At 42.5% G+C, this 13,540-nt stretch overlaps 1 protein-coding gene across 1 annotated transcript in view; it reads left to right on the top strand.

Moving 5' to 3' along the window:
• The first annotated feature begins 1,146 nt into the window (after nt 1–1,146).
• EXT2 (exostosin glycosyltransferase 2) overlaps nt 1,147–13,540 on the top strand; it is a 79,347-nt gene continuing 66,953 nt past the window's right edge. Inside the window, exons 1-5 of the mRNA XM_051621067.1 lie at nt 1,147–1,254; nt 3,158–3,717; nt 3,871–3,960; nt 8,857–8,973; nt 12,135–12,330. Coding sequence (XP_051477027.1) covers nt 3,182–3,717; nt 3,871–3,960; nt 8,857–8,973; nt 12,135–12,330 — 939 coding nt within the window. The 5' untranslated portion in view covers nt 1,147–1,254; nt 3,158–3,181. The remainder of the gene's footprint in view (nt 1,255–3,157; nt 3,718–3,870; nt 3,961–8,856; nt 8,974–12,134; nt 12,331–13,540) is intronic.

Below are 13,540 nucleotides of genomic sequence, written 5' to 3' on the forward strand. Positions count from 1 at the left end.
GCAATGTTTCCTAGAGACCCGTGGCCCTATGAAACACAGGACTTGCTCCTCAAGCAGCCCATATTTGTCCTCAGTGTGGCAGGAGAGGACTGTTTACAGGTGGGAGATGTAAAGTCATCCTTGTTTCTACTTCAGTGGCATAGAACATAGTCCTATCACCACAGAGAGCAGGGAAAGGTAAAGAATATGGGTGCTACAATCAGGAACACTACAGTGCTGCTGCTGAAACATCTCCACTGTACCATTGCAGTGTTTGTGGCTCAACTGCAGCATCTTACCTACTTTATTTATTTTTGCAAAGGGTCAGTTTTCCTACACACCAAGTAAACCCCCATTTTGGGAATGAAACCAGCGCCTGTGATTCCCATGCAGCTGGAGTTTTGTGCAACACATTTGTCCTGTCAGAAGAGAGGCTGGTTGAAGTTACTCTTAAGAATGGTTTAGAAAAGGTGTGGGTTTGGGGTTTTTCTCCACTTAGTGTGTTTTAGCAGGCTGGAAAGTGAGACATGGCCCAAAAGTCCTCAGTCAATGAGAAAGCCCAAAATAGTTTTGGAGAGGTGCACAGAACTGTAAGAAAGTGAGCCAGGAATGCAAATGTATGGAAAACCAGGGGGGTGGTGGTGGCTCATCGATACAAATTCTGTACACCAGGATAAACATGAACGCTGTCCCAGTACGCTTCCCGACTGGAGGAGTGTTTCTTCAGTGGAGAGAGGCGTTCCTAAGCCGTGCCGGTGGGCTTCAGCCACCAGCGCCAGGCTACGCCCGGGCGCTGCGGGAACGAAGGTCACCGACAGCCAGGAAACCTCACGCAAACGTCACGCAGGCTTGGGAGGGGAGGCGGGCCGAGGTCCCTGCACGGCACGGCAGGATGGCAGGGGGCTGCGGTGGCCGGGGCTGCGGTGGCCGGGGCTGCGGAGGCAGGAGCGGGAGGCGGCGGGAGGCGGGGGCAGCGTCCGCACCAGCCTCGGCGCGGCACGCGCGTCGCCGCACGCGCATCCCGGGGCCCAGCTCCGCCGCCTGCCGCCCGGCCCTCCCGCCGCAGGGGGGCGCCCTTCTCCCGCGCCGCCCTGCGCCGCTGCGGGGGACGGGCCGGCGGCCGCGCGCGTGCGCACGCCGCCCCTGCCAGGCCGGTGGCGGCGAGAGGCGGCGGGGCCGGGGCCGGGGCCGGTGGCGGGGCCGGGGCCGGGGCTGCCCCGCTCCCTGGGGCCGCCAGCTCGCTGGGCGGTGCGGCCCGAGTGACTGCGGGCGCAGGTGAGTCCGGGTGGTTGGCGGCGGGAGCGCGGCGCGCCCTGGTCCGTGTGCGGCAGGCGGCCGGGCCGCCGCGGGTGTTGCCGGCAAGCCCGGCAGGGCTCTGCCTGCTCGGCGGCTCCTGCCGCGGCGGGGCCGGCAGGGGAAGCAAGAGGGGCTGGGTCCGCCCGCTGCGTCGGGGCAGCGCAGCCCCCGGGCTGGCCCGGGCCCCCCGAGGCGGTGGCTTCCCTGGGGAAGCGGTTGTTAGCGTAGCTGCTGCATCCCGCAGCTTTTGTGCCGCCTCCTGGGCTGCTTTGCCGCATTCTTGTTGCTTCCAGTGCTCCGAGTGCAAGCAGGGCTAGTCTGGCGCCTCCGCCTTGCCCGGGCGGGTCGTGCGCGCTGTGGAAGTGATGAATCCGTTCCGTGGATGGAGTTACAGGGCACCGAGGTGTTTTCCCCACAGGCTTAGGTCTAGAGGTCTTCTCTGAGTGACTCAAATGCTCGCTGCAAATGTGTGGTCTTTGTCATACTGCGGGTGGTTCTGGCCTGTTATCAGGAAGGAGAAATAACGTGGTTGAGTCAGAAGCGTTTGGAAAGCTTTTAGTTGTAAAACCAACAGTAATGTAGCATTCTAGCATCTGTCTTGCTAACAGCATCATGCATGTATTGTCTTGTACAGTAGGCTCTAAAAGCTGTCTTCAGAATGGGAATGTAAATTGATGAGAACAGCTGCTAAAAGTGGAATATTTGTTAGTGTCTGAGATTATTTTTGTGCTGCTTTGCCTAAGTGCAGTCACTTTTATGCATTAGCTGTCCCATCCTAACAGTCTTTTCTTAAGAACAGCCAAATAAAGATAGAGCAATTAGTTATAAAGACCACTTAGTGCCTTATTAACACTTCTTTTAGTCATATTTGTTCCTTGTTGTACAGTTGGCTGTCAGATTTTTTTCTCAGAAAGCAGGAAAGCATCCCATTTATCCAAAAGGAAAACACATAACGATGCTGTCCACATTCTTCTTACTGCATTTAAAAAGCTCCCACTGTGGAGAGGTCAGCTTGCATTTATTACGGAAGCTTTAGTTGAAACAGGTTTTTGTATGCAACAGGAAGCAGATTCTTCAATCTGTAGTTAATATATATTGTCTCTTCCTGGAACAACAATTCTGCATGTAAAAACTTGTAAGAAACATCAGAGATTACAGCAGTTCTGTCATACCTGATGTTACATCATGGGTTTCACTGCAAGCAGTGTTCAGGCTATGGTGAACCAATATTTAAATGCTTTTCTTAACGTGCCTGCAGTGGCAGCTCATAGAACACCTTTTTTGCCCCAAAAAGCACATTGACAAAGACGAAAAATTAATTCTTTTTTCTTGCCAGAGGTAATTTACCATTATTCTACTTGGATGTGGTGGACCTCCTGTAAAATTCAGTTTGAAAACACCTTTACATTAGAAGCAGTATTGTGATCTTAAGTTCTGTGTGGTGACCCATTATAAGCCCTTTGCAGGTTATCCACATTGTTTCTCCTCACTTGTACATGAGCATTTTAAATTTTTATCAGTATTCACTATGAACACACTTAAATGTAGAGGGAGTGGCATCTATGAAGACTCTCTGCTGCTGTAGTGTCTGAGATTTTTTCCTCCCCTCACTGCTCAAGCCATGTCCTTTTCTGCCTGGTGCTTGTTAACTAGCTGACATCATTCCAGTACAGCCAGGCCCAGCAGATCAGCCTCCTGTTGTCCTTGCCAAGTGGCAGTCCCTGTTCTGGTGCGACATGTGAGCAACTGAATAAATTTTACTGTAATTTGCCAAGGCCAAGAGGCTGTCTTGGAAGAGTTAACTGGATGTTTTTTCTGCATTGTGATAAGTATGTATCTCTTCCAAAGTTCATCCTTAAACCCCTCTCTTTCTATTTTGTAGAGACAAGAGATAATTGATTCCATTATGTGTGCGTCAGTCAAATACAATACCCGGGGTCCAGCCCTCATCCCAAGGATGAAAACCAAGCATCGCATCTACTACATCACTCTCTTTTCCATAGTTCTGCTTGGCGTCATTGTCACGGGCATGTTCCAGTTCTGGCCTCACTCCATTGAGTCGTCCAGTGAGTGGACTGTTGAAAAACGCAGTGTCCATGATGTGCCTGTGGTCAAGCTTCCTGCTGATAGCCCCATTCCTGAGCGGGGAGACCTCAGCTGCAGGATGCACACCTGCTTCGATGTCTATCGATGCGGCTTCAATCCCAAAAACAAAATCAAGGTATACATCTACTCACTGAAAAAGTATGTAGATGAGTACGGGACGTCGGTGAGTAACACCATTTCCAGGGAATACAATGAGCTGCTGACGGCCATCTCTGACAGCGAGTTCTATACAGATGACGTCAACAGGGCCTGCCTTTTTGTGCCGTCCATAGATGTCCTCAATCAGAACACGCTTCGTATTAAGGAGACAGCTCAGGCTCTGGCACAGTTATCCAGGTACTTACTGACACTTCAGTGTGTGAATTTAAAGAACACAAAGTGGGAGAAAATAAGGTTAATGCAGAAGGGGGGGATGCAGTGAGTCAATGCCAGAGGTGGGCATCTGTGTGTAGAGAACACCTTTCTAATTGTCTGCTTCTTTTGCCGTAGGTGGGACCGAGGCATAAATCACTTGCTTTTCAATATGCTGCCTGGAGGGCCACCAGATTATAACACCGCCCTAGATGTTCCTAGAGATAGGTATGCATTTTGCTGTGTTTGCATGCATGGATCTGGGTTTAAATGCCACTGAAGAAGCAACAAACTCAGAAGTGCAGCTGATAGCAAAGGATATGCTGCTTAATCTTGTCAAAGCTGGAGTATGACTTCCTCTCTTCTCCTCTCAACAAAGGCAAATAGAGAAGTTCCTGTCTTGTATAGAACAGGTGTTTGCTCCTGAAACCTGACTGCTTCGTCCCATCCTTAATTTTATACAGGATGTGGCTGATGGCCTCTCCTCTTAACTGTTGGATTTGCTGGAAGGATGGAGAATCTTGAGGTTAGACCTGTATCCTGTGTTACTGAACCTGAGCACTTTACAGAAAGTCGCATTTGATGCAAGTTAGACGTTCGAAGATTATTGTAGCTGCAACTTTCTGTTAGAAGTCAGGTGCTTCGAGGGCATTTTAAAGCAGCTCTGCTTAACAAAACTATGATCAATTTCAGTAGTTTCTGTTATCTTAATGGTTACACTGCATTAGTAATGGACAAATGCTGTTAGTTGTTCTCTGGCAAGTGTACTTTGAAGATATTTGCCAGAAGCTTAAAAGGCATGAATCCTGAGGTCCATTTTCACTTGCAGAATAGTTTACTTTTGGAAAAGGAAAGGAGTTGGTAGGGCAAAGGAAATTGGAATAAGGGTAAGACAAACTTAGTTTAGGTGCTGTTTCTGAATATGTTTCTGCTAGATTAGCCCGTCTGTGTCTAGTTATGCTGAGTTAGGTCCTGTGTAACCAGTCCCTCTCTTGAAGGTCAAGGTTAACTTCTGCTGAATGTCAACAAAATCTTGACCGAGACATGGGATCTTTGCTAAGGTGATTGTGTATGGAGTATATCTTCATTTCTTTGCACCAAAGATGATTAAAAACATCCTTCAATACCATAACAGAGCATGTTTTTTACTTGTTATGTTCAAAGAGTAAGTTTACTCAATGTAATTGCATCACTGTGAAGTAGGGCTTTAGTTTTTTTGTACTCTGTATGAAATATGTTATATGCACGTGGGTTAGCCTGAAGAGGGCAGTCAAGCATCGTTGTTACATAACAAAACCTGTTAATCTGTTAGTAAATACTGGTATTTGTTATCTTAAGATTTATACTTAAGGGGAATTCTCACTTGATAAGGTTCTGTTTAATGGAATGGACTGCTCTGGGACTGCATGTTTATGGGTGCATGTGTCTATTGAAGAAGTACATTTATTAATTGAATGCTGTACATTTCTTACACTGCACAACTTTTTTTTACTTTTTTGTGTCCAACGTCCATTTATGTTTGGCCTTACATCTCTTGGCTAAGTATGCAGGAAATGTATTATTTTGGTACATGTTTGTTCTAAGAGTTTGACACGGTAACCTGCAACGCCTAGTGATTTGAATTAAAAAAATAAGATGCTTTTTGACATACAGCTGTTGTTGTACCTTGCCAAACTGACTCACCCTGCAACTGTACCATCGCTAGCTGTAGTACTTAAGAGAGGCAATAACAGTGGTTGGGATGGAAAAAAGGTGGAAACTCCTTTTTGTAGGCAACCAACAGTTGTAGACACACTGTATTCAGTGTAGCATGGAACCTGCACTACAGGTCACAGGAGCAGAGACAAGGGGATCTGTGAAAAAGTCAGTAGTGTGGATCCAGTCCTGGAACGGTCTGAGTTGTGCAGTGTGAGGTTACAATATGCTTTTGGAGGCCTCTACAGATCTTAGTTCACGTTTAACAGAACCTGTGACCTGGGTGTGTTTTCTTAATATGAAAATGTCCACAGGTGTTACAGATGGGGTAGGTAACAAAGAGTGAAGGACAGTTGTTTGTAGTGTCCACAATGAGAGCCTGTGAGCCAAAATAAAAGTACATTGGCAGAGTTCAGTTGGTTTTGAATGACTGGTCTGAGCTGTACCAGTATTACTGTAGAAAGACTGGATTTGTGGGATTTCATGGAGAGAGATACACAGGTGGTATTTGTGAAGTTTGCACAGGGAGTGTGGCCTGCCTTCTCTATTCAGCACATATCAGAGATCATACATAGTTGAACTGCAGTGGATCATGAGGTTTGCTAGAGCTGAGTTCTGTTGATTTGCTGCAGAATATTAATCATTAAATAAGACTGTACTTACAAAGGATAATTCAGTTATATGATAAGTCTTTAGCTGGGTTACCTCACTAAAGGGTTGTTTGTTTATTAAATCTCTAAATACAATTTCCAAAGACAGCTTTATTCCATAATTTCAAAGATGGAAGTCTGCCTTGTGGACATGGAGGATATGTTGCTCGTATTAGCTGCCATAACAAATGTAATCTCCTGCCATAAAACTTAAAAAATAAGATCTCTATTTTTTGCTAATAGGTGCTGTTGAATTTGGTATAATAATGAGAATGAAAGGATTTATTTTGCAAAGCTGCTATGTAGCTGTAGACTCGAACATATGAACTAGGATACTTTGTTCTCTTCAGTTAATGAATTGGATTTCAGTGACCTGTGAAGTTTGGCAGAAACCTGATGATGGCAGAAACTATTTTAGAGTACAGACCAGTTGGGACACTTCCTGGCAAGAAAGAAGGATCAATATCTGAAAAGTGGTGAAAAGTTGCTCACTGATCAGTGCAATTTAAAGATTATTTGAGTACATTAAGAGTTAATATCTCTACTCCCTTACTGCACCATACGATGAAAATCAGAGTGGAGTTATTTAACTGGTGTTGGTTCCCTGTGGGTTTATTTAGATAAAAGTCTGCATGACACACACCTGCTTTCTCAAGGCTGATGAGGTGCTGTCATGTTGTCACCGGATCCAATTAAAACAATCTGGTTGTAGTTTCCCCATTACAGGGGGAGGCGGATATGAAGTGCTAGAACCGCAACACGCAAGCCAATTTTTTCTGCCCACTTGTAACTGAGTTAATATGGATAAGACATGGAATGTGCAGGTTCAAGTGTGAGACCTAGTCATAGCAGCGTTATATGTGTTGCCAAAGTGGGGGGTGTTGGAAAGAAATTAAAAAAAAAAAAAAATCACTTGATTCAGAACATAAATTCTCACTCAGCACATGCTTGGTTTATCAGTCTATTCTTGAGTTGATTTCTGCTCCTATTGTAGTTTTTGTAATAATGGGCATGTTGTTTTGATTTGGTAATTATCATCAACCTGAAATGCATATCTAAGCCAGAGCCTGGGATTTTCAAAAACCTTCTTAAATGACACTTAGAATTGCTTGCTTGACTACTTAGGTGAAGTTGCATGTGTGAGTGTGGTTGTGGTGTCTGAACACTGAGCAACTGCTGCAGGTCAGAGCAGGAAGTGAAGCGTCCCGTGGGACATGTGATGCAGGTTAGAACAGCCAGAACATACTGGTGTTTATCCAGGGTGTCATGTTCTGATGGTAAAAATTGTAGGTCTTGGATGATAATCAGGTATATCCCTAGTCTGTTTTATATCGGCTGTGGGAAAACTACTTCTCCAAACACTGGTAAGGATATAATTCAGTGATATCTGAAAAAAGCCTGTCAGCTAATGGATTGTCAGTGCCTCTTCCAGTCTTGCCTTGACTTTTTGTTCTGATGTGTCTGTTCTGATTACTGAGACAGGTACCTGCTCCAATCTGAACTGTAACAGTATGCAAGCTTGTGATAATAAGGCTTTTGGCTCTAATCATAGCTGCTGGAATGCCTACAGCTCCTCAAGATCCTTTCTCTAGTGCCATGTGTAGTGGTGTATTTTTGTGTTCTGCTTCTTTCCACAGAGAAGAAGAGGAACTGGAGACATGTATTTCTGCAAACTACTTTGTATGGTATCTTAAGCAGACTCAGTATCCCTGGGACACTTGAAAGTGTAGCACGCACTGCTTTTTTGTGACAGAGGGCTGAAAGTTGGATCAGCTATTTGGAAAGTCTCACTAAATAAGCTGAATCTGAGCTGCTTGTGAAAACAGGGTGATGTGTTTGTGGTGCCAGTTGGTCACTGGAGATGAAATAGCAACTGAAAAGCTGATGCTTTCTTGTAGCATATTTCAAAGAAATCTGATTTGGGATAGGAGATAGTAACAAGCCTGTTTTGTCTGGCATTGTGAATGATGCATTACTTTCTTCTGTACACAGTTTTTCTTCTATTTCTTAAAGCTCTTCTGTGTAGCAAAAGCTTGTCCCATCTAGGAAAAGCCAAAGACAATCAGGCTCATCCTTCTGGGAGGGTGAATTACATCTTAATTTGTCAGTCTTTGATGATTCCCATGCTCTCTGGAACAGTCCCAAGCTGCCTCTACTGTTGTAAGTTTCAGAATGTACAGGGTCCTTGTTACATTTTCTTTTTATAGCATTTTTTTGTGTAATATTACTGTTTTGTATGATCACTTTGAAAATACAGTTGCAGATAACTCAATTTTATTTTCCAAACTGAGAAGTCCAGAGTCATTGTAAGCTGCTAAAATACTGTGTTATTGCACCTGGACGTGTGTCAGAAATACAGTTTGTCTCTAACACTTAGAGAGCTGTGCTGTTCTGTATTACAGTGCAGGCATCAAGGAATATATTGACTAGTATAAATAATTAAGGATGTATTTCTATAAATTAAAATTGACTTAGGGACATGTAAGCTTGCAAAAATGCAAATTTATCATGACTGCAATAGATTAAATTTCCCCGTCTTAATGCAAAAGTGGTCCATTCCTCAGTGATCATGCGCAGTTGTAAGCGTTCTGGTGATGACTAGATCTGGTCTGGCAGTAAGCTCAGTACATGAAAACTAAGGTGAACTGAAAAACTGCATTAAAAGTACTACTGACAAAAGCTGAGGGAAAAACTTGCCTTAGAGCATGCATCTTGATGTTCTGGTGACAATGATCATTACCTTGATATACACACTCTGTTGCTTTCTTGTATTTTTCAGAGCTCTGCTGGCTGGTGGAGGCTTCTCCACATGGACTTACCGGCAAGGCTATGATGTCAGTATTCCTGTTTACAGCCCATTGTCAGTGGAAGTGGATCTGCCAGAAAGAGGACCAGGGTAAATACATTCCCATGAATTGTACAAAGTATATTAAATATAATTTTTAATCTTAATGTTGATAAAATATAAATATAGCTACTAACTTGTTGGTGGAGTTGGACAGTTTTGTAAGAGTTGCTTTTAATACCTCTTGCTATTAAAAGATATGATGGTTCCAATACTGATGGCCTTGACTCATCTGCCATCGTGTGGTTAATCTATGAACAGGATGTTTTTGGAGTGATTCTGTTTTTCCCACTCCAGAAACTCAATTGTGAAATATGACAGCATGACAGTATTTCTTGTAGAATTAGATTCAGTAATTCCAGAAAGCTGACAAGTTATTTTGGACATAAATTAAGGTAGTTGTTAATATGTTTGGTTTCTTTGAAGTGTAAGTAAACCAAGGCAATAATTCAAGGCATTAAAGATTCCCTAGTAAGTGATCACTTCAGACAATTTATTTTAGGATACTTAAAAGCAAAATAATGGCAAAGATTGCTGTTGCAATGATAAAAGAAGTGTGGTATATACCCATTGTGGCTTTAAAGAGGTATAAGGGATCATGAGGGCCAACATGAGTGCCTCAAGTACTATCAGCCAGTGCAAGCTTTGAATGAGTAACAGGAGAATAGGAGTGAGGACCTCTGTATGTCTTACAGATACATGATTCATAAATCAACTTAGATGTTTTTGCAGTCCTTTCAAAATAACATAGTGTCTGGAACAGGAGAAGCCTATAAATACAGTTCTGAAGTGAAGAAATTCTTGCAGAATCAATCTGAAGGAGGTTAGTATGGTTAGCTCATGAAAAAGAGTGAGGGCTTGTTTGATTATGGGAATAGTTATATCCAGAGCCTAGAATACTGTTGGGTTTTTTATTATTATTTTTTAAGTAATGGGATACGACATAAACAGAAGCACCCTCCCTAACCTTGTAGTTGGAAGTAAAGCAAGGCAAGTGGGAAATAAAGCACTACTTTTAACAGGGAATGTAATTTGCCAATAAAATGAGCTACCCTGGAAAGTGGTGGTTTCTCTAATCTGTTCATGTCTTCAGAACAAGAGTAGGTAGAAGTCTGGAAGCCATCTTTTAACTGATTATGGAAGACTGCTCTCTTAGTATTTCAGAAGCCTCTTAATTACACAGCTGAAAATGTTTCACCATCGCAAGATCTAACCTCTGTTACGGTTTACAAGAACAGCAGAGTGAGTCAATGGGTGTAAATGACTTGTCCACTGGTTATGAAGATCTAGTTTAGAAACACGGAAACTTTCAGTCTGTTTTTGTGACAGATCTCAAGTACTGTTAAAAGTCTGACACAGAGCAAAGGCACACCTCGTATTTCTGTCTGGAAAGCATGAATGTGAAGATGGGCTTCAGCATGTGTAAGACCAGTTGTAAACAAAGATGCAGTCATATTGTTCATGTCAGCTAGATGCTATGTCTGGTTTTAGGTCGGGTAAGAGAAACTGTCATATTGATGCTAATGCAATTCATGATGAGCCTTTTTCAGTGAAGGTGTTGGAGCTTGCATGTTCCCAAAAGCTCGTTTTTAACCTGAGGAACAGACTGTAGTCTTCGGAGTACCACCTAGTGGCCAGTTAGCATTACTGCTGAAAGGCATTCACAGGTTCAGTTGTCTTATGTGTGGGACAAGGGAATGATGCTCAGAACTCAGGCCTGCTTGGGGTAAATTACTACATTCCATTACACTAGCATGTTATTTCTTGGGAGCTGGAATGTACTTTCTTTTGTAGCACGATTTGATAGCTAGATTTTGAGTGTCATAGGGTGATGATAGTGTCAAGGCAACATTTGATTTTAAACATATACACAAACCTGCATAAATTTATAAGATTATAGGGATTTATTATTACTCACCTGCAGCAGTATTTTTTTTAAGGCAAATCCTTTTTTACTCTTCTTACAGAGCTGAACTGAGGGGTTACGATTTACTCTCCTGTTTAGTTGGATTGTTTAAAATATATTAAATTAGTCTCTGTTAGACATACATATTCTGTAGAGCTGCTGGTTGTAAGTTGGTAGCAGCTGGAAGCTTGGGTAAAAGAATGTTTAAAAAACCCTCTCTGTGAGTCTTGTCTGTTAATTGGAGCAACTGAAGTGACGAGCGTGAAAATGAGTAGAAGATGTGAGAAGAGCAGCAGGAGAGCTCGGACTTTATAAAGGATGTGTTTGTATGTGTTTTTGGAGTTGTAAATTAAAGATAGCATCATGTGGGGTCAAACTGGAATCCTAAGTGCAGGCCTCGTGTTTCCTGTGTTTTTTTGGCAGCATGAGGACAGGCACTTGCTGTGTGTTCCTTTCAGTGGGGAGCAGTGAAGTAGTCTGACTTAGCTGACCCGTTTAAAATTGAAATAGAAGAGGATGAGAATAACAATTATATGAACACAATATTTTTCCAAAATGAACATAACTTTTTAAAACACTGAGCAACTAATTTGAGACTGTATTCAGTGTGTTTTACCACTAATGTTAGTTAGTGTCTGAAACACTTCAGTATTAAGACACATTTTAAATATTCATGGGTTTGGAACATGGTAGGAGTTGAGAGTGAATGGGATAATGAGCCTCCAGCTTTGTCCTGGAAATGTTGCCTTTATGTTGCCCAAAAGGGACAGAACTGGATCACAGCTAATAAGATGAGCTTGTCCTGTTGCTGCTGTCACCACTAAATAAGCACAGGGTAGCTGAGTTGTCAGTTCAGCATCTTTTTAAAATTAAAATTGATAAGAAAATATATGGGAGGAGAAACTAGCAGCAGCATTCAGTGTCCTATCTACTTGGTTATAGAACACAAACTCCAAACAAAGGAACAAACAATCCTGACATCAGTAGCAAGCTGTTTTAATAAGTAGCTAAATAATGCTTATTTCAGTTTGTAATAGAGTTTATAATGCAAGTGCATATTCTAATGTAATAAGCACTCTTTCCAAGTACAGATTTGTTCAAATTTGTAAATTATGCTGATCCACTTACTGAGATTTAATTATGTTGCATCAATACCATTTGCACCCTTGTCTGAAAATATGGTTTTGGTAGTGTGTCCACATTTAGTTAATCTTGCTCTGCTTTTCTAAGATGGAAGAAAATGTGTTCAGAGCATCTTGGAAGTAAACTCACAGTGCTGTTAGGTAACTGTGCTGTGGCTTTTCAGTCCTCGCAGGTATTTCATTCTCTCGTCTCAAATGGGTCTGCACCCAGAATACCAGTCTGAGTTGGAAGCTCTTCAAGCTGAGAATGGGGAATCAGTGCTGATCCTAGACAAATGTACAAATCTGTCAGATGGGGTCCCTGCTGTTCGCAAACGCTGTCACAGGAATCAAGTCTTTGATTATCCTCAGGTGCTCCAGGTAAGGCTGTCTCTCCTGCAAACTTTTCTTTTGTGGCTGTCTTAGCTGTGGAGCTGTTCCTGTTTAGCACAGGTAGGGTGCTTCCTTGTATTTAGATAACTTGATGGCTATATTTTGAAACTGCATAATTTGTTGTTAGCTTGGACATTATATCCTAACTTCATTCTTATTTATAAGAGGGCAAAGAACTGTGTGCTCAAACTGACAGGCAGACTACAGTGCAATTTGAAAATACTGCTTATGTATAACAACTTTGCAAGAGTGGTTGTGGTGATCTTGTAGTAACACTTTACAATGTCATGTAAACATAACAGAAATGACACCAAGATGCAGCCAAATCCAGCAGCAATGGGAAGAGAAACTTCTGGAGGCCAGACAAAATTTCTTACTTCAAAATAGAGAAAAAACATTGGAACCTATACCCTCTAGAATAACTACAAAATGTCTTTCAGCAGGCATGAATCTGAAATTGATTTCTAGCATAGGGTAGTTCAAGCCTTGCTAGATGAAGTTTGGAAAAGAGGATGGCTTTGTCAGTTGGAGGGAAGATCAAAGTGAACTTTTAAGAGCTTACATGTGAATTTATTTGGGGACAAAAAAGAATGCTACAGTTTAGGACAGTTGTTCAGATTATATTTTTTTGTATGCAGGTTGGTAGTTAAACCCTACAAAATTATCTGTGTAGATATGACAGACTGAGCTAGAACACTTGTCAGCATGCAGCTATGAAAACATCTAGGTGAAATGTGTTTCATGGCCTGGGCCCAACTTCCAGAGGCCTTTTGATGTGTCAGTGAAGATAAAACTAGATAGCGTTCTCAGCCCCCTGTGTCTCTTGGCAGTTCACTAACAGAGAGATGCTTTGGCATGCAGTGTGGTTATGAAGTGAGCTATGCCATAGGCCACTGTGCTCTCTCTGTGGTCACCAGCACATAATCTGTCTTTGAACTTCAGCAAATGATAAAATAACAAACAAGCGAAGGAAAGGCAAAGTTTCCACTCCTCCTGGTATGTTTCATAGGAAATATGTTTAAAATTCCTTGTTGGGGGGGGTGGGAAGAAGGAGGAAAGGGTCACCCTGAGTCCTAAACTTTCAGCCAAAAGAAAAATGAAAAAGTTTGTTTGCTTTATTTCTTTAAATACTGACTGGATTGCTCAAGGATAGCAAGTCAGGGAATCTAGATCTTGCTATATATGATTTTATAATTCA

This window comes from Apus apus, chromosome 5 (genome assembly GCF_020740795.1).
Source record: "Apus apus isolate bApuApu2 chromosome 5, bApuApu2.pri.cur, whole genome shotgun sequence".
NCBI lineage: Eukaryota > Metazoa > Chordata > Aves > Apodiformes > Apodidae > Apus > Apus apus.